Below are 21,587 nucleotides of genomic sequence, written 5' to 3'. Positions count from 1 at the left end.
GCCAAGTATTATTTTTAATGACAATTATAAAAAGATGGGAGAACATCTCATTTTGAGACTAACTCGTTAAACAATATCTGGTTTCAATTAGAATTGGAGAAGACAATGGAGTTCTGCACTACAAAACAAACCGCCTCCTGCGCCTGAAAGCTCCCGGCACGTACGAGCGGCTTCCCCTACAGCCGTATCTAAAGCTCGAGCAGAATCCGGGCGGCCATGCTTTCCGGTGACTGCCGCCTCCACACCGGATGATGCCGCCGCCGGTTTACAGTCAGAATCGCTAAATTACCATGATGGATTCACTTATCAAGCCCATAACTGTTTCCCAACAGTCCAAAATTAGAAAAGATGGCTGCTCCAAGTGTGCCACATCTGTGTCTAGAGATGAGCAAAGAGAGACCACCGGACAGGAACCCTGCGGACCACCTCCTACCTGTCGGCAACCTTGGCGCCTCTTCCGATTATTAGGTTCGGAGCGCCATGGTTGCCGACAGGCAGGAGGCTGTTCATAGGGATCCAGGGTCCTCCAGATTGATGCACTCCGCTCTAGTTGTGCCTATTAGTGCAGTTCGGCTGCAATACCACACACAACCTGTATCCAGGAGAGGCGCTGTTTTATTTCTCTTTTTAAAGAAATCAGCCATGCTTTACCAATTCAGCACAACCCGGCTCTCCAAGGAGCAGGCACCATGTCATACAAAATTGCAACCAGCATTTAGATAAGGCTCTAGTCGTACATGCCTGACCCATCCAACCATTGTATGTACCACAATGTCAAAGTAAAAAAAAAAAAAAAAATCATAGAAAAAAAAAAAATAAAATAAACACCATCTTGAGTCAAATATCACTGAAAATATTAAACATTCCTCATTCCAGATTGGGGAGCAAAAATTAAAAAAAAAAATATGGGTGGGGGAACAAAAAAAAAAAAATAAAAATTGAGAAATTATGCATAGCAAACTTATGTGTACAAAAAAAATATATAATATATTTATATACTTACATACAGAAAAAGAAAAAAAAAATCAACATTTATTCAATGAAAAAAAAAACTAGAAGTTAATAAAAATTAGCAATACACAGAAAATATACACAAACAGCAGCAATTCTATATAGTGACTTACGAATGAGGAACGCAGCGACCCGGAGAGGACGCCGCGAAAAATGGCTTGTCCGTCAAAAATATATTACCGGAAAAAAAAAAATTGAGGAGGAGCGGGAGGTGTGGGACAGTAATTTACTGTACAAACTACAAACAAATTTGGGGTTATTTGGTTTTTTTTTTTTGCTTTTTTTCCTTTACATTTTAAATTAAAAAAAAAAAAAAATAGAAAAAAAAAAAAGATGCCCGAGTCGAGGGTATAGGGTTTTTGTTTCTTCAGTGGTTGATTTAAATATTAGTGTTTTTCTTTTTTACATGCATCTGCTTCCTGTTTGTGTAGGTCACCGTTCTCCGGCCGCGCCACATTTTTTCTTTATTTTTTTTTATATTTTTTGTTTTGTTTTTTTTTTGCAGTCTGCAGCGGCCCGGGAGTGAAAGTCAATTGCAATTGTAGAAAGTGAAATATAAAGCGAGGACTTTAAACACTGGCCCTGGAAGTTTGTGGTTGCCATTTTTTTTTTTTCAACACATGGAGATTGTTACATTTATTCCTAAATTGCCGTTTTCGGCAAAGAGTTGTGCAATGCTCGTATCAAACACTAGGCAGTCGCTGTTCATGATGGCGGTGGCAATGCCCTCGTGAATCGAGCGCGGAGTGGCCTCCCAAGTCAATCGTCGCCGGTGCCCGTTTAGCTCCAGCCGGTAAGCAAAGTTCTCGGCTTGCTTCCGCGTGCCTATTAGCTGTACAATAGCAAAGAATTGTTGGTGCCCGTCGTATTTTTCCTGTTTCTCCAGCACCAGCATAAAGTGAAACCCAAAACAGGACTGCATCATGACCCAGTCCACCGCCCCGGGGAGGTTAATGTCCGTGGCGAGAAACACAATATCCTCTCCTTGTAACGTTGTTATGGATTTATGCTGATGCATAAGATGTGGCATCACGGCATCCAAGGACCCTTGCCACTTGCAGGAGGCTCCGGGGCAGGGGCACGAGTACGGTCGAAACTCACACAGCTCCTCGTGGTCGGCTTTCTCCGTGTGCGGCAAAGTCACCTCGCAACCTGAAGAGGCGTATTTGCAGGGGAAGAGGACAGAGTTGGCAACTTTTTCCATTGCCAGGTTGCGGATGGATCCCAAGGGCCCCCTGCAGGTCGGGCAACATGTGAGCTTGGGGCGACAGTTGCTGCAGACGAGATGCCCGCTCTGACATTGGAGAATCGGTGGCAAAACATAGTCAAAGCACACGGGGCATTCGAAGAGGCTCGCCAAGTCATTGTTTGAAGCCGTTGTTCCTGTCAAGGCTGGCACCCGCTGGGAAGGTGGACACTTGGAAGTACCGGTAGGGATGGCTGCGGCAGTCTGACGGCTCATTTCTGGAAGACAGAACAGAAGCAGTCACTTACAGAAAAAGCAGAGGACAGGGGGGCACAAGGGGCAGCTACAGACAGCGGGGGGGCGGGGCACAAGGGGCGGCTACAGACAGCGGGGGGCACAAGGGGCAGCTACAGACAGCAGGGGGGTACAAGGGGCAGCTACAGACAGCAGGGGGGGCACAAGGGGCAGCTACAGACAGCAGGGGGGTACAAGGGGCAGCTACAGACAGCAGGGGGGGCACAAGGGGCAGCTACAGACAGCAGGGGGGTACAAGGGGCAGCTACAGACAGCAGGGGGGTACAAGGGGCAGCTACAGACAGCAGGGGGGCGGGGCACAAGGGGCGGCTACAGACAGCATGGGGGGTACAAGGGGCAGCTACAGACAGTGGGGGGGCGGGGCACAAGGGGAGGCTACAGACAGCAGGGGGGGCTACAGACAGCAGGGGGGGGCACAAGGGGAGGCTACAGACAGCAGGGGGGGCACAAGGGGAGGCTACAGATAGCAGGGGGGGCACAAGGGGAGGCTACAGACAGCAGGGGGGGCACAAGGGGAGGCTACAGATAGCAGGGGGGGGGGCACAAGGGGAGGCTACAGACAGCAGGGGGGGGCACAAGGGGAGGCTACAGACAGCAGGGGGGGGCACAAGGGGAGGCTACAGACAGCAGGGGGGGCACAAGGGGAGGCTACAGACAGCAGGGGGGGGCACAAGGGGAGGCTAGAGACAGCAGGGAATGCGGGCCAGGGCACTCAATTATAATGGCACTGCTGCCATATTACCCAGCCTGTAGAAAGCAAGCATTGACCAGATGTCATGGCAGGATGGCGCCTGCACCACACACACAGGTTATGTGCACACAATTGACTAGTTGCAGAAATTTCTGCACCAAATCTGCATTTCTTGGTAGAAAACAGTTTTTGATACTTTTTTCAATGCCTTTTCTATGGATTCTGGAGTGGAAAACACTGAAAGAATTGACACCCTGCAAAGTTATTTATGACTCTACAAGGGGAAAAAAACATCAGGATTCTCATTGACGTTACCAGCATAAGGATTTGCATGTTTTGGGATAAAACGGCACTCAAAAACAATTACAAAGTGATAAAAACACACTATGTGCACAGCCTAAAGCTGCTCTAGTGCAACTACAAGTCCCTACAGGTGTGCGGGAGGCTGGGAGTTGTAGTATCACATTGCAGCATTTATAGACAGATTGCACCTGTGTAAAAGAGGGATTCAGCAAATCAGCATAATACAAGGGAACGCTTCCTCATTCCTGGACTGGTGACCTCTGCAGCATTCACCACCGGGCCCTTCACTGTATCCACATCCCTGGCCCCTAGGAAAGCATGCCTCACATTCCCCTCCTGTATATACCACCTGGGTGCACAGTCCCGTGACCAGCATGGGACTGTGCACCCAGGGGGGAGTACAGAGGAGGGGAGGGCGAGGAACACAGCCATGACCGGCATGGGACTGGTGAAGGCCTCTTGCTCCCAGCCTTCCTCTCCTCTATACTCCCCCTGGGTGCGCAGTCCCATGTCGGTCATGGCTGTGCTCCTCACCTTCCCCTCCTCTATACTCCCCCTGGGTGCGCAGTCCCATGCCGGTCATGGCTGTGCTCCCTGCTTTCCCCTCCTCTATACTCCCCCTGGGTGCGCAGTCCCATGCCGGTCATGGCTGTGCTCCTCACCTTCCTCTCCTCTATACTCCCCCTGAGTGCGCAGTCCCATGCCAGTCATGGCTGTGTTCCTCTCCTCTATACTCCCCCTGGGTGCGCAGTCCCATGCCGGTCATTGCTGTGCTCCTCTCCTTCCTCTCCTCTATACTCCCCCTGAGTGCGCAGTCCCATGCCAGTCATGGCTGTGTTCCTCTCCTCTATACTCCCCCTGGGTGCGCAGTCCCATGCCGGTCATGGCTGTGCTCCTCATCTCTATACTCCCCCTGGGTGCGCAGTCCCATGCCGGTCATGGCTGTGCTCCTCACCTTCCTCTCCTCTATACTCCCCCTTTGTGCACAGTCCCATGCCGGTCATGGCTGTGCTCCTCTCCTCTATACTCCCCCCTGAGTGCGCAGTCCCATGCCGGTCATTGCTGTGCTCCTCTCCTTCCTCTCCTCTATACTCCCCCTGAGTGCGCAGTCCCATGCCAGTCATGGCTGTGTTCCTCTCCTCTATACTCCCCCTGGGTGCGCAGTCCCATGCCGGTCATGGCTGTGCTCCTCATCTCTATACTCCCCCTGGGTGCGCAGTCCCATGCCGGTCATGGCTGTGCTCCGCGCTCTGACCTTGTAGTCACATGTGTGTTTGCTCGTTACATTTCGGTCACATGAGACCTGTCTGCACAGAGCGGAGCTTCGCCTCTCTCTACAGCTCGGTAATGACTGCCTCGTCCAAAGCAACAACTATTAGGAGCAAAGTTGAGGAACTGGTCTAAAAATACCCGAGCACCGCACACACTGGAGCGGTGACGTGGAGGACACCACAATAAAGCGCACGCCTCCCACGGGGCCGGTGTTACCTTACTATGAACAAATTCCTACATTTCATTGCCTTCTGCTGCTGCACTGTCATTAATGATCCTGGCCGGGCGAGCGGGGCAGCCTGGGAGGTTTCCATACCTATTCCTCCTGGCGACGCTGCTTGTAAACAGCACCTGTGGCCTCCGTCCTGCTCTCGGGGACGGACTTGCACCACATTACATCACTGTTATTAAAGGGCTTATTCAGGAGTACGGAAAGCTGCGCCCGGCTCCCACCAACTCACTTTTTCCCCAGCGTACACGATTCCAATGTACATTCTGAATGCGACTAATTGGCAAGAATTCAATAAACACGTCATGTTGTGGCCCGAGCAGTGTGTGTGATGCGGGATAGCCTGTGCATGCAGGGGGTGTGGGGGACGGGACGTAAAAACCCGGCCCCCAAAATGTGCCCCAGACCAAAAGGTCCCTCACCAACTCCCCTACACCCCCAACCTGTCCGGAACGCAGACCTCCACCCTCCCCAGTGCCCCACTATCCACTACAACCAAATAGCTGCTCTCCTGCGGTGGCTGCCTCCATACATAGCCCGGGGATCGCGCACAGCTCCAATTCAGGCAGGAGCGGACATTCTCATAACCACCTGACAGCTGCGCGAGCAGCCAGCGTTCACAGGTTTATGGCAGGCACACCAGCGCGGCTTTACAGCCACACCAGCGCGGCTTTACAGCCACACCAGCGCGGCTTTACAGCCACACCAGCGCGGCTTTACAGCCACACCAGCGCGGCTTTACAGCCACACCAGCGCGGCTTTACAGCCACACCAGCGCGGCTTTACAGCCACACCAGCGCGGCTTTACAGCCACACCAGCGCGGCTTTACAGCCACACCAGCGCGGCTTTACAGCCACACCAGCGCGGCTTTACAGCCACACCAGCGCGGCTTTACAGCCACACCAGCGCGGCTTTACAGCCACACCAGCGCGGCTTTACAGCCACACCAGCGCGGCTTTACAGCCACACCAGCGCGGCTTTACAGCCACACCAGCGCGGCTTTACAGCCACACCAGCGCGGCTTCACAGCCACACCAGCGCGGCTTCACAGCCACACCAGCGCGGCTTCACAGCCACACCAGCGCGGCTTCACAGCCACACCAGCGCGGCTTCACAGCCACACCAGCGCGGCTTCACAGCCACACCAGCGCGGCTTCACAGCCACACCAGCGCGGCTTCACAGCCACACCAGCGCGGCTTCACAGCCACACCAGCGCGGCTTCACAGCCACACCAGCGCGGCTTCACAGCCACACCAGCGCGGCCTTACAGCCACACCAGCGCGGCCTTACAGCCACACCAGCGCGGCCTTACAGCCACACCAGCGCGGCCTTACAGCCACACCAGCGCGGCCTCACAGCCACACCAGCGCGGCCTCACAGCCACACCAGCGCGGCCTCACAGCCACACCAGCGCGGCCTCACAGCCACACCAGCGCGGCCTCACAGCCACACCAGCGCGGCCTCACAGCCACACCAGCGCGGCCTCACAGCCACACCAGCGCGGCTTCACAGCCACACCAGCGCGGCTTCACAGCCACACCAGCGCGGCTTCACAGCCACACCAGCGCGGCTTCACAGCCACACCAGCGCGGCTTCACAGCCACACCAGCGCGGCTTCACAGGCACACCAGCGCGGCTTCACAGGCACACCAGCGCGGCTTCACAGGCACACCAGCGCGGCTTCACAGGCACACCAGCGCGGCTTCACAGGCACACCAGCGCGGCTTCACAGGCACACCAGCGCGGCTTCACAGCCACACCAGCGCGGCTTCACAGCCACACCAGCGCGGCTTCACAGCCACACCAGCGCGGCTTCACAGCCACACCAGCGCGGCTTCACAGCCACACCAGCGCGGCTTCACAGCCACACCAGCGCGGCTTCACAGCCACACCAGCGCGGCTTCACAGCCACACCAGCGCGGCTTCACAGCCACACCAGCGCGGCTTCACAGCCACACCAGCGCGGCTTTACAGCCACACCAGCGCGGCTTTACAGCCACACCAGCGCGGCTTTACAGCCACACCAGCGCGGCTTTACAGCCACACCAGCGCGGCTTTACAGCCACACCAGCGCGGCTTTACAGCCACACCAGCGCGGCTTTACAGCCACACCAGCGCGGCTTTACAGCCACACCAGCGCGGCTTTACAGCCACACCAGCGCGGCTTCACAGCCACACCAGCGCGGCTTCACAGGCACACCAGCGCGGCTTCACAGGCACACCAGCGCGGCTTCACAGGCACACCAGCGCGGCTTCACAGGCACACCAGCGCGGCTTCACAGGCACACCAGCGCGGCTTCACAGGCACACCAGCGCGGCTTCACAGGCACACCAGCGCGGCTTCACAGGCACACCAGCGCGGCTTTACAGGCACACCAGCGCGGCTTTACAGGCACACCAGCGCGGCTTTACAGGCACACCAGCGCGGCTTTACAGGCACACCAGCGCGGCTTCACAGGCACACCAGCGCGGCTTCACAGGCACACCAGCGCGGCTTCACAGGCACACCAGCGCGGCTTCACAGGCACACCAGCGCGGCTTCACAGGCACACCAGCGCGGCTTTACAGCCACACCAGCGCGGCTTTACAGCCACACCAGCGCGGCTTTACAGCCACACCAGCGCGGCTTTACAGCCACACCAGCGCGGCTTTACAGCCACACCAGCGCGGCTTCACAGCCACACCAGCGCGGCTTCACAGCCACACCAGCGCGGCTTCACAGCCACACCAGCGCGGCTTCACAGCCACACCAGCGCGGCTTCACAGCCACACCAGCGCGGCTTCACAGCCACACCAGCGCGGCTTCACAGCCACACCAGCGCGGCTTCACAGCCACACCAGCGCGGCTTTACAGGCACACCAGCGCGGCTTCACAGGCACACCAGCGCGGCTTTACAGGCACACCAGCGCGGCTTTACAGGCACACCAGCGCGGCTTCACAGGCACACCAGCGCGGCTTTACAGGCACATTTGTTGCCGTTTCAAACAAAACATTTTCCACAGACGGAAGGAGCAGAGAAATGAAGAAATGTATCAGCAGACACTGGGAACTGCCGGTCTACAGCGAGCTCACGATACGTCACCACTGCAGGGGCCACAGCACCACACAGCAGAGCAGATCACACACCGGCCGGGGGAAAGGTTACTGACCCGATCCACAGGCAGAACCATACAAGACGCATCAGAGGTGGATCATAGGACAGGCTGATGGCACACGCTCCAGGGGCTCCTCTGCAGTAACAGGGCCAAGGACCCTGTATGGGGGCAGCTGACAGGCTAAGGACCTCTGCATCGGTGCTGCTGACAAGCTGGGAACCCCTGTATTTGGGGGGCAGCTGACAGGCTGAGGAGTCCTATATTGGGGGGGGGGGGGGCTGCTGACAGGCTGAGGACCCCTATATTGGATGGGGGGGGCTGCTGACAGGCTGAGGACCCCTATATTGGGGGGGGCTGCTGACAGGCTGAGGACCCCTATATTGGGGGGGGGGGCTGCTGACAGGCTGGGGACTCCGCCAGGGCTGCTGACAGGCCGGGGACCCCTGTATTTGGGGGGGGTCGCTGACAGGCCGGGGACCCCTGTATCGGGGGAGGCCGGTGACAGGCCGGGGACCCCTGTATCGGGGTGGGCCTGTGACAGGCCGGGGACCCCAGTATTGGGGAGGGCTGACAGGCCAGGCCGCACGATGACATTACACTCATCCCTGTCGCACAGGACGTCCCCGTCTGCGGTGCGTTACCTTTGCGTTTCCTCGGGTCACCCCCGGACAGGCAGGTGAACAGCACCCCTTTCCACGAGTAGAGGACGCGCTGGGTCGCTTTGCCAGTCATGGGTTGGACCGTTCATAGCGGAGCCCCCTCCCCCGGTGAAGCCTCGGCTGTGGCGGTCTCAGGCCGGGGGTAGCCAGTGTCCTCCGTGCAGCGCCACCACCTCCGATCACATCCCCGGAGCAGGAGAAGCCGCCGGACACCGAGAGACGCCGCGCACCGAGCACTGCAGCTCCAGCACCGACCACACCCGCAGCGGCCCCGGGGCGCATGCGCCGTCTGCTGCCCGCGCCCACACGTCCCTCCCCGGCTCCTGCAACCCGCTCACTGGTCACAGGAAGGAGACGCGGGGAGGGTTAATGCGAGACACCAAAGTCTCCTCCTCCTGCAGAACAGTGCAACACAACACAGCACAGCACAGCGCAGCGCCGGGGAGAGCAGACAGCACAGCACAGCGCAGCGCCGGGGAGAGCAGACAGCACAGCACAGCACAGCGCCGGGGAGAGCAGACAGCACAGCACAGCACAGCGCCGGGGAGAGCAGACAGCACAGCACAGTGCCGGGGAGAGCAGACAGCGCAGCACAGCACAGCGCCGGGGAGAGAGCAGACAGCACAGCACAGTGCCGGGGAGAGCAGACAGCGCAGCACAGCACAGCGCCGGGGAGAGCAGACAGCACAGCACAGCGCCGGGGAGAGCAGACAGCACAGCACAGTGCCGGGGAGAGCAGACAGCGCAGCACAGCACAGCGCCGGGGAGAACAGACAGCACAGCACAGCGCCGGGGAGAGCAGACAGCACAGCACAGCACAGCGCCGGGGAGAGCAGACAGCGCAGCACAGCACAGCGCCGGGGAGAACAGACAGCACAGCACAGCGCCGGGGAGAGCAGACAGCACAGCACAGCACAGCGCCGGGGAGAGCAGACAGCACAGCGCAGCGCCGGGGAGAGCAGACAGCACAGCACAGCACAGCGCCGGGGAGAACAGACAGCACAGCACAGCGCCGGGGAGAGCAGACAGCACAGCACAGCACAGCGCCGGGGAGAGCAGACAGCGCAGCACAGCGCCGGGGAGAGCAGACAGCACAGCACAGCACAGCGCCGGGGAGAGCAGACAGCGCAGCACAGCGCCGGGGAGAGCAGACAGCGCAGCACAGCGCCGGGGAGAGCAGACAGCGCAGCACAGCGCCGGGGAGAGCAGACAGCACAGCACAGCACAGCGCCGGGGAGAACAGACAGCGCAGCACAGCGCCGGGGAGAGCAGACAGCACAGCACAGCACAGCGCCGGGGAGAACAGACAGCGCAGCACAGCGCCGGGGAGAGCAGACAGCACAGCACAGCACAGCGCCGGGGAGAACAGACAGCGCAGCACAGCGCCGGGGAGAACAGACAGCACAGCACAGCGCAGCGCCGGGGAGAACAGACAGCACAGCACAGCGCCGGGGAGAACAGACAGCGCAGCACAACACAGCGCCGGGGAGAGCAGACAGCGCAGCACAGCGCCGGGGAGAACAGACAGCACAGCACAGCGCCGGGGAGAGCAGACAGCACAGCACAGCGCCGGGGAGAGCAGACAGCACAGCACAGCGCCGGGGAGAGCAGACAGCGCAGCACAGCGCCGGGGAGAACAGACAGCACAGCACAGCACAGCGCCGGGGAGAACAGACAGCACAGCACAGCGCCGGGGAGAGCAGACAGCACAGCACAGCACAGCGCCGGGGAGAACAGACAGCGCAGCACAGCGCCGGGGAGAGCAGACAGCACAGCACAGCGCCGGGGAGAACAGACAGCGCAGCACAGCGCCGGGGAGAACAGACAGCACAGCGCAGCGCCGGGGAGAGCAGACAGCGTAGCACAGCGCCGGGGGAGAGCAGACAGCGCAGCACAGCGCCGGGGGAGAGCAGACAGCGCAGCACAGCGCCGGGGAGAGCAGACAGCACAGCACAGCGCAGCGCCGGGGAGAGCAGACAGCACAGCACAGTGCCGGGGAGAGCAGACAGCACAGCACAGCACAGCGCCGGGGAGAGCAGACAGCACAGCACAGCGCCGGGGAGAGCAGACAGCACAGCACAGCACAGCGCCGGGGAGAACAGACAGCGCAGCACAGCGCCGGGGAGAGCAGACAGCACAGCACAGCGCCGGGGAGAGCAGACAGCACAGCACAGCACAGCGCCGGGGAGAACAGACAGCGCAGCACAGCGCCGGGGAGAACAGACAGCACAGCACAGCGCAGCGCCGGGGAGAACAGACAGCACAGCACAGCGCCGGGGAGAGCAGACAGCACAGCACAGCACAGCGCCGGGGAGAACAGACAGCGCAGCACAGCGCCGGGGAGAACAGACAGCACAGCACAGCACAGCGCCGGGGAGAACAGACAGCACAGCACAGCGCCGGGGAGAGCAGACAGCACAGCACAGCACAGCACCGGGGAGAACAGACAGCACAGCACAGCGCCGGGGAGAGCAGACAGCGCAGCGCAGCGCCGGGGAGAGAGCAGACAGCGCAGCGCAGCGCCGGGGAGAGAGCAGACAGCGCAGCACAGCGCCGGGGAGAGCAGACAGCGCAGCACAGCGCCGGGGAGAGCAGACAGCACAGCACAGCGCCGGGGAGAACAGACAGCACAGCACAGCACAGCGCCGGGGAGAGAGCAGACAGCACAGCGCAGCGCCGGGGAGAACAGACAGCACAGCACAGCGCCGGGGAGAGCAGACAGCACAGCACAGCACAGCGCCGGGGAGAACAGACAGCGCAGCACAGCGCCGGGGAGAACAGACAGCACAGCACAGCACAGCGCCGGGGAGAACAGACAGCACAGCACAGCGCCGGGGAGAGCAGACAGCACAGCACAGCACAGCGCCGGGGAGAACAGACAGCGCAGCACAGCGCCGGGGAGAGCAGACAGCACAGCACAGCGCCGGGGAGAACAGACAGCGCAGCACAGCGCCGGGGAGAACAGACAGCACAGCGCAGCGCCGGGGAGAGCAGACAGCGTAGCACAGCGCCGGGGGAGAGCAGACAGCGCAGCACAGCGCCGGGGGAGAGCAGACAGCGCAGCACAGCGCCGGGGAGAGCAGACAGCACAGCACAGCGCAGCGCCGGGGAGAGCAGACAGCACAGCACAGTGCCGGGGAGAGCAGACAGCACAGCACAGCACAGCGCCGGGGAGAGCAGACAGCACAGCACAGCGCCGGGGAGAGCAGACAGCACAGCACAGCACAGCGCCGGGGAGAACAGACAGCGCAGCACAGCGCCGGGGAGAGCAGACAGCACAGCACAGCGCCGGGGAGAGCAGACAGCACAGCACAGCACAGCGCCGGGGAGAACAGACAGCGCAGCACAGCGCCGGGGAGAACAGACAGCACAGCACAGCGCAGCGCCGGGGAGAACAGACAGCACAGCACAGCGCCGGGGAGAGCAGACAGCACAGCACAGCACAGCGCCGGGGAGAACAGACAGCGCAGCACAGCGCCGGGGAGAACAGACAGCACAGCACAGCACAGCGCCGGGGAGAACAGACAGCACAGCACAGCGCCGGGGAGAGCAGACAGCACAGCACAGCACAGCACCGGGGAGAACAGACAGCACAGCACAGCGCCGGGGAGAGCAGACAGCGCAGCGCAGCGCCGGGGAGAGAGCAGACAGCGCAGCGCAGCGCCGGGGAGAGAGCAGACAGCGCAGCACAGCGCCGGGGAGAGCAGACAGCGCAGCACAGCGCCGGGGAGAGCAGACAGCACAGCACAGCGCCGGGGAGAACAGACAGCACAGCACAGCACAGCGCCGGGGAGAGAGCAGACAGCACAGCGCAGCGCCGGGGAGAACAGACAGCGCAGCACAGCGCCGGGGAGAGCAGACAGCACAGCACAGCACAGCGCCGGGGAGAACAGACAGCGCAGCACAGCGCCGGGGAGAACAGACAGCACAGCACAGCACAGCGCCGGGGAGAACAGACAGCACAGCACAGCGCCGGGGAGAGCAGACAGCACAGCACAGCACAGCGCCGGGGAGAACAGACAGCGCAGCACAGCGCCGGGGAGAGCAGACAGCACAGCACAGCGCCGGGGAGAACAGACAGCGCAGCACAGCGCCGGGGAGAACAGACAGCACAGCGCAGCGCCGGGGAGAGCAGACAGCGTAGCACAGCGCCGGGGGAGAGCAGACAGCGCAGCACAGCGCCGGGGGAGAGCAGACAGCGCAGCACAGCGCCGGGGAGAGCAGACAGCGCAGCACAGCGCCGGGGAGAGCAGACAGCGCAGCGCAGCGCCGGGGAGAGCAGACAGCGCAGCACAGCGCCGGGGAGAGCAGACAGCGCAGCGCAGCGCCGGGGAGAGCAGACAGCGCAGCGCAGCGCCGGGGAGAGCAGACAGCACAGCGCAGCGCCGGGGAGAGCAGACAGCGCAGCGCAGCGCCGGGGAGAGCAGACAGCGCAGCGCAGCGCCGGGGAGAGCAGACAGCGCAGCACAGCGCCGGGGAGAGAGCAGACAGCGCAGCACAGCGCCGGGGAGAGAGCAGACAGCGCAGCACAGCGCCGGGGAGAGAGCAGACAGCGCAGCGCAGCGCCGGGGAGAGAGCAGACAGCGCAGCGCAGCGCCGGGGAGAGCAGACAGCGCAGCACAGCGCCGGGGAGAGCAGACAGCGCAGCACAGCGCCGGGGAGAGCAGACAGCACAGCACAGCGCCGGGGAGAACAGACAGCACAGCACAGCACAGCGCCGGGGAGAGAGCAGACAGCACAGCACAGCGCCGGGGAGAGAGCAGACAGCACAGCACAGCGCCGGGGAGAGAGCAGACAGCGCAGCGCCGGGGAGAGAGCAGACAGCGCAGCGCCGGGGAGAGAGCAGACAGCGCAGCGCCGGGGAGAGAGCAGACAGCGCAGCGCCGGGGAGAGAGCAGACAGCGCAGCGCCGGGGAGAGAGCAGACAGCGCAGCGCCGGGGAGAGAGCAGACAGCGCAGCGCCGGGGAGAGAGCAGACAGCGCAGCGCCGGGGAGAGAGCAGACAGCGCAGCGCCGGGGAGAGAGCAGACAGCGCAGCGCCGGGGAGAGAGCAGACAGCGCAGCGCCGGGGAGAGAGCAGACAGCGCAGCGCCGGGGAGAGAGCAGACAGCGCAGCGCCGGGGAGAGAGCAGACAGCGCAGCGCCGGGGAGAGAGCAGACAGCGCAGCGCCGGGGAGAGAGCAGACAGCGCAGCGCCGGGGAGAGAGCAGACAGCGCAGCGCCGGGGAGAGAGCAGACAGCGCAGCGCCGGGGAGAGAGCAGACAGCGCAGCGCCGGGGAGAGAGCAGACAGCGCAGCGCCGGGGAGAGAGCAGACAGCGCAGCGCCGGGGAGAGAGCAGACAGCGCAGCGCCGGGGAGAGAGCAGACAGCGCAGCGCCGGGGAGAGAGCAGACAGCGCAGCGCCGGGGAGAGAGCAGACAGCGCAGCGCCGGGGAGAGAGCAGACAGCGCAGCGCCGGGGAGAGAGCAGACAGCGCAGCGCCGGGGAGAGAGCAGACAGCGCAGCGCCGGGGAGAGAGCAGACAGCGCAGCGCCGGGGAGAGAGCAGACAGCGCAGCGCCGGGGAGAGAGCAGACAGCGCAGCGCCGGGGAGAGAGCAGACAGCGCAGCGCCGGGGAGAGAGCAGACAGCGCAGCGCCGGGGAGAGAGCAGACAGCGCAGCGCCGGGGAGAGAGCAGACAGCGCAGCGCCGGGGAGAGAGCAGACAGCGCAGCGCCGGGGAGAGAGCAGACAGCGCAGCGCCGGGGAGAGAGCAGACAGCGCAGCGCCGGGGAGAGAGCAGACAGCGCAGCGCCGGGGGAGAGAGCAGACAGCGCAGCGCCGGGGGAGAGAGCAGACAGCGCAGCGCCGGGGGAGAGAGCAGACAGCGCAGCGCCGGGGGAGAGAGCAGACAGCGCAGCGCCGGGGGAGAGAGCAGACAGCGCAGCGCCGGGAGAGAGAGCAGACAGCGCAGCGCCGGGAGAGAGAGCAGACAGCGCAGCACAGCGCCGGGAGAGAGAGCAGACCGCGCAGCACAGCGCCGGGAGAGAGAGCAGACCGCGCAGCACAGCGCCGGGAGAGAGAGCAGACCGCGCAGCACAGCGCCGGGAGAGAGAGCAGACCGCGCAGCACAGCGCCGGGAGAGAGAGAGCAGACCGCGCAGCACAGCGCCGGGAGAGAGAGAGCAGACCGCGCAGCACAACGCCGGGAGAGAGAGAGCAGACCGCGCAGCACAACGCCGGGAGAGAGAGAGCAGACCGCGCAGCACAACGCCGGGGAGAGAGCAGACAGATTCCTGGGGGTCCCTCAAATACCAGGTTGATGGGGGTCTTTTTGTACTTGGGAACCTCTGACCCATATCTTCATACACAAGTTGTGGTCTTTCAATATAATGCGCTGATTTGTTTTTCATCAATATTTTTTATAAAGAATTAACTGTGTCAGTTTCATGTTGCCAAAAGATAAAACAAAACAAATCCGCAGGAAATCAGCAGTAATAATTAACCCATTCACCTCTATGGGCTAAATCAAGCGTCCGTACAACAAAACCCCTCTTATAATTAAAAGAGAACAAAACTAAACTGTCCTTCCCCAAAACAAAAAACAAAATACTACTTTCCATGCATTGACATTTTTCGTTCCCTGCATTACACAAGTGTGAATGAGGCCTAAGGGCTCCCAAGCACAGCCATGGCGTACATGCCTATTCCTATGATGGGCACATACCCCCGCATTGTGCCACCCGGTGATGTATACACAGGGGCTCTTATGTTAGGTTTTTGCTCACTTATTTTTGGAGTGGCAAAAAATAAGCCAGAAATGTGCGCGTTTGGTGCGATAAGATCAGCTCCAGTGAAGAGGAGCCGGCTCTGAATCCCTTCCAAGAATCACTATGATCAGAGTATGGAATAAACCTGTGAGGGGGGACAGCGGGGTTCACTTGGCAAAGACTGGACGGAGTAGAAAAATAAATAAAAGCGCTTGCCCAGAAGTAAATGATCCCCCGGGGTCCTTGGTTACAGAATATTACCGTATGTGGGGGCTGGGTACAATATCAGGGCTGTGTTCCCTGTGGTCAGGCATAGAATAGGGTACGGCTCACCACCTCACCATTACCAGGTCTAATCACGAGAGCATGGTGCAAAACTGAACAGGTCACAATGTCACACAAGACCCCGATGTTTAAAGAGGTCCCCTTTACACCAAATCTGATCTACAACAGGAAAGGTTTTACTGAACCGGCCACATGGACAGAGACCTGCAGAGATCGGACCCCAGCAATGCAATATTACAGGCAATATCCGCTCCAGATCACTAGACCCCGGACGAGTCTGGTCCTCCTCACCTTTAACTTGGATCATATTGCTTTACATATATATCTGACACTCTTCTATATAGTGCTGCATTTTATACTCCAGAGTATGGCACCCCCTGAGGAAGACTACCGCACGAAACGCGCGTCGAGGTATGCAACAAGCAGGATCACCAGACCATATATTAAAGGTACAGAACCTCTCCTATATAATCTATTCCACACCGTTCACTATATACACGAGATATTTGAGCTGTTTTAGCATTTTACCATCAGAATATTTATTTTTTTGATAAATAATCACGTATTATCAGGTAATATCTAATGATTGGTCTCTGCACGATGCACTTTATTTTCCTGGGTTGTTGCTGCTAGTATAAGGGAAATTCTCGTCCATAAATTGTTTTTTATAATGTGATTTGAATTTTAAGATCTCCTATTAATAAAATTTAGTATTTTACTCTTCTCTTCTTGTTAAGGTCACTATTCCCTTGTTATGAGTGTTTTAACCGGCTCATGACTGAGGATCTCTTGATTGTATATTATACTCCAGATCTGAGCGGAGATCTCCGGACCACCACCCAGGACCACCTCTGCCTTCACACACAGTCACAATGAACAGCCTATTCCTTACACAGCCCCTGTACAGCATCTCCCAGATGACTTGTTACACAAAATATATATCGTACTAAATACAGGTAAATTTGCTGAAGTTTCCACAGTTTAAAATAAAGACCCCCTTCCCCATGGGAGTGCACAGTACCCACCTACTCACCTAGTACTCAGCTGACGTCTGTCCCCTGCAGTCGATGACGTGGTCAGTAAACTCCTGAAGGCTGCCTCATCTGCAAAAATTGAAACAGTTCTTTTGACTGAGCGTTACTTGTAGTTCCCCCCATTCTTTAGCACCCGCAGAACTGCCACAAGTATATCTGCTTCACCCGTTACATAGAGGTGACCTCCTTGTAGAAATCTACGCTGCATCTTGCCAGCACAGACCGCTGGCTGAACTACCTGCAGGACACCCGATCTGGGCTGGAGTGACATTTTCCAGCCAAGAGGGACCGGGCTAGAGGAGGACAAGGACGTCTGGACGAGTCACATATAGAGAAAGCCATCACCTGGCAGCATAGTCCTATATAGAGCTGTGCACGGTCTCCGCTCACAGCCATCACCTGGCAGCATAGTCCTATATAGAGCTGTGCACGGTCTCCGCTCACAGCCATCACCTGGCAGCATAGTCCCATATAGAGCTGTGCACGCTCTCCGCTCACAGCCATCACCTGGCAGCATAGTCCTATATAGAGCTGTGCACGCTCTCCACTCACAGCCATCACCTGGCAGCATAGTCCTATATAGAGCTGTGCACGCTCTCCGCTCACAGCCATCACCTGGCAGCATAGTCCTATATAGAGCTGTGCACGCTCTCCGCTCACAGCCATCACCTGGCAGCATACTCCTATATAGAGCTGTGCACGCTCTCCGCTCACAGCCATCACCTGGCAGCATAGTCCTATATAGAGCTGTGCACACTCTCCACTCACAGCCATCACCTGGCAGCATAGTCCTATATAAAGCTGTGCACGCTCTCCGCTCACAGCCATCACCTGGCAGCATAGTCCTATATAGAGCTGTGCACGCTCTCCGCTCACAGCCATCACCTGGCAGCATAGTCCTATATAGAGCTGTGCACGCTCTCCACTCACAGCCATCACCTGGCAGCATAGTCCTATATAGAGCTGTGCACGCTCTCCGCTCACAGCCATCACCTGGCAGCATAGTCCTATATAAAGCTGTGCACGCTCTCCACTCACAGCCATCACCTGGCAGCATAGTCCTATATAAAGCTGTGCACGCTCTCCGCTCACAGCCATCACCTGGCAGCATAGTCCTATATAGAGCTGTGCACGCTCTCCGCTCACAGCCATCACCTGGCAGCATAGTCCTATATAGAGCTGTGCACGCTCTCCGCTCACAGCCATCACCTGGCAGCATAGTCCTATATAGAGCTGTGCACGCTCTCCACTCACAGCCATCACCTGGCAGCATAGTCCTATATAGACCTGTGCACACTCTCCACTCACAGCCATCACCTGGCAGCATAGTCCTATATAGAGCTGTGCACGCTCTCCACTCACAGCCATCACCTGGCAGCATAGTCCTATATAGAGCTGTGCACGGTCTCCGCTCACAGCCATCACCTGGCAGCATAGTCCTATATAGAGCTGTGCACGGTCTCCGCTCACAGCCATCACCTGGCAGCATAGTCCTATATAGAGCTGTGCACGCTCTCCGCTCACAGCCATCACCTGGCAGCATAGTCCTATATAAAGCTGTGCACGGTCTCCACTCACAGCCATCACCTGGCAGCATAGTCCTATATAGAGCTGTGCACGCTCTCCACTCACAGCCATCACCTGGCAGCATAGTCCTATATAGAGCTGTGCACGCTCTCCACTCACAGCCATCACCTGGCAGCATACTCCTATATAGAGCTGTGCACGGTCTCCGCTCACAGCCATCACCTGGCAGCATAGCCCTATATAGAGCTGTGCACGCTCTCCGCTCACAGCCATCACCTGGCAGCATAGCCCTATATAGAGCTGTGTGCACGCTCTCCGCTCACAGCCATCACCTGGCAGCATAGCCCTATATAGAGCTGTGCACGCTCTCCGCTCACAGCCATCACCTGGCAGCATAGCCCTATATAGAGCTGTGTGCACGCTCTCCGCTCACAGCCATCACCTGGCAGCATAGTCCTATATAGAGCTGTGCACACTCTCCACTCACAGCCATCACCTGACAGCATAGTCCTATATAGAGCTGTGCACGCTCTCCGCTCACAGCCATCACCTGACAGCATAGTCCTATATAGAGCTGTGCACGCTCTCCGCTCACAGCCATCACCTGACAGCATAGTCCTATATAGAGCTGTGCACGCTCTCCGCTCAGCCATCACCTGGCAGCATAGTCCTATATAGAGCTGTGCACGCTCTCCACTCACAGCCATCACCTGGCAGCATAGTCCTATATAGACCTGTGCACGCTCTCCGCTCACAGCCATCACCTGGCAGCATAGTCCCATATAGAGCTGTGCACGCTCTCCTCTCACAGCCATCACCTGGCAGCATACTCCTATATAGAGCTGTGCACGCTCTCCACTCACAGCCATCACCTGGCAGCATAGTCCTATATAGAGCTGTGCACGCTCTCCGCTCACAGCCATCACCTGACAGCATAGTCCTATATAGAGCTGTGCACGCTCTCCGCTCAGCCATCACCTGGCAGCATAGTCCTATATAGAGCTGTGCACGCTCTCCGCTCACAGCCATCACCTGGCAGCATAGTCCTATATAGAGCTGTGCACGCTCTCCGCTCACAGCCATCACCTGACAGCATAGTCCTATATAGACCTGTGCACGCTCTCCGCTCACAGCCATCACCTGGCAGAATAGTCCTATATAGAGCTGTGCACGCTCTCCGCTCACAGCCATCACCTGGCAGCATAGTCCTATATAGAGCTGTGCACGCTCTCCGCTCACAGCCATCACCTGGCAGCATAGTCCCATATAGAGCTGTGCACGCTCTCCGCTCACAGCCATCACCTGGCAGCATAGCCCTATATAGAGCTGTGCACGGCCTCCGCTCACAGCCATCACCTGGCAGCATAGTCCCATATAGAGCTGTGCACGCTCTCCGCTCACAGCCATCACCTGGCAGCATAGTCCTATATAGAGCTGTGCACGCTCTCCGCTCACAGCCATCACCTGGCAGCATAGTCCCATATAGAGCTGTGCACGCTCTCCGCTCACAGCCATCACCTGGCAGCATAGTCCTATATAGAGCTGTGCACGGTCTCCGCTCACAGCCATCACCTGGCAGCATAGTCCCATATAGAGCTGTGCACGCTCTCCGCTCACAGCCATCACCTGGCAGAATAGTCCTATATAGAGCTGTGCACGCTCTCCGCTCACAGCCATCACCTGGCAGCATACTCCTATATAGAGCTGTGCACGCTCTCCGCTCACAGCCATCACCTGGCAGCATAGTCCTATATAGAGCTGTGTGCATGCTCTCCGCTCACAGCCATCACCTGGCAGCATAGTCCTATATAGAGCTGTGCACGCTCTCCGCTCACAGCCATCACCTGGCAGCATAGTCCTATATAAAGCTGTGCACGGTCTCCGCTCACAGCCATCACCTGACAGCATAGTCCTATATAGAGCTGTGCACGCTCTCCGCTCAGCCATCACCTTGCAGCATAGTCCTATATAGAGCTGTGCACGCTCTCCGCTCACAGCCATCACCTGGCAGCATAGTCCTATATAGAGCTGTGCACGCTCTCCGCTCACAGCCATCACCTGGCAGCATAGTCCTATATAGACCTGTGCACGCTCTCCGCTCACAGCCATCACCTGGCAGAATAGTCCTATATAGAGCTGTGCACGCTCTCCGCTCACAGCCATCACCTGGCAGCATAGTCCCATATAGAGCTGTGCACGCTCTCCGCTCACAGCCATCACCTGGCAGCATAGTCCCATATAGAGCTGTGCACGCTCTCCGCTCACAGCCATCACCTGGCAGCATAGCCCTATATAGAGCTGTGCACGGCCTCCGCTCACAGCCATCACCTGGCAGCATAGTCCCATATAGAGCTGTGCACGCTCTCCGCTCACAGCCATCACCTGGCAGCATAGTCCTATATAGAGCTGTGCACGCTCTCCGCTCACAGCCATCACCTGGCAGCATAGTCCCATATAGAGCTGTGCACGCTCTCCGCTCACAGCCATCACCTGGCAGCATAGTCCTATATAGAGCTGTGCACGGTCTCCGCTCACAGCCATCACCTGGCAGCATAGTCCCATATAGAGCTGTGCACGCTCTCCGCTCACAGCCATCACCTGGCAGAATAGTCCTATATAGAGCTGTGCACGCTCTCCGCTCACAGCCATCACCTGGCAGCATAGCCCTATATAGAGCTGTGCACGGTCTCCGCTCACAGCCATCACCTGGCAGCATACTCCTATATAGAGCTGTGCACGCTCTCCGCTCACAGCCATCACCTGGCAGCATAGTCCTATATAGAGCTGTGTGCATGCTCTCCGCTCACAGCCATCACCTGGCAGCATAGTCCTATATAGAGCTGCGCACGCTCTCCGCTCACAGCCATCACCTGGCAGCATAGTCCTATATAGAGCTGCGCACGCTCTCCGCTCACAGCCATCACCTGGCAGCATAGTCCTATATAGAGCTGTGTGCACGCTCTCTGCTTATGTCCTTTGTTATTCACAGTAATAAGGCACACAAAAAAAATAAAAAAATAATGACAACCATTGTCTGTGTCAGTTTGCATAGTTACTACCAAGCCACCTTCAGTTTAAGGATCAGATTATAGACACAATGGTCTCTTGTATATGATAAACCATAAAATATTCTTACTAACAAAAACATCAAGACACAATAAAATGGGAGGAATCAAAAAGGAAAGGACAACTAGTGTAACAACCAGATACTTCATGATTCAAATCTACG

The 21,587-nt window shown here is 58.6% G+C and overlaps 1 protein-coding gene across 3 annotated transcripts in view; it reads right to left on the bottom strand.

Moving 5' to 3' along the window:
- Positions 1-21,587, bottom strand: part of SIAH1 (siah E3 ubiquitin protein ligase 1) — a 61,513-nt gene continuing 39,926 nt past the window's right edge. The window contains exons 2-3 of one of the 3 annotated variants that reach the window (XM_075326188.1): positions 16,831-16,900; positions 1-2,475 (exon numbers count right to left, since the gene is read on the bottom strand). In XM_075326188.1, the coding sequence (XP_075182303.1) occupies positions 1,625-2,473 (849 nt within the window). In that variant the 5' untranslated portion in view covers positions 2,474-2,475; positions 16,831-16,900 and the 3' untranslated portion in view covers positions 1-1,624. Of the gene's footprint in view, positions 2,476-8,746; positions 9,071-16,830; positions 16,901-21,587 lie in introns of those variants that run through there. The other 2 variants (XM_075326187.1, XM_075326189.1) reach the window with 2 other exon arrangements.

This window comes from Anomaloglossus baeobatrachus, chromosome 10, assembly GCF_048569485.1.
Source record: "Anomaloglossus baeobatrachus isolate aAnoBae1 chromosome 10, aAnoBae1.hap1, whole genome shotgun sequence".
NCBI classification, from domain to species: domain Eukaryota; kingdom Metazoa; phylum Chordata; class Amphibia; order Anura; family Aromobatidae; genus Anomaloglossus; species Anomaloglossus baeobatrachus.
Note: the sequence above shows the minus strand (reverse complement) of the source record. Positions and strands in the feature narration are given on the sequence as shown.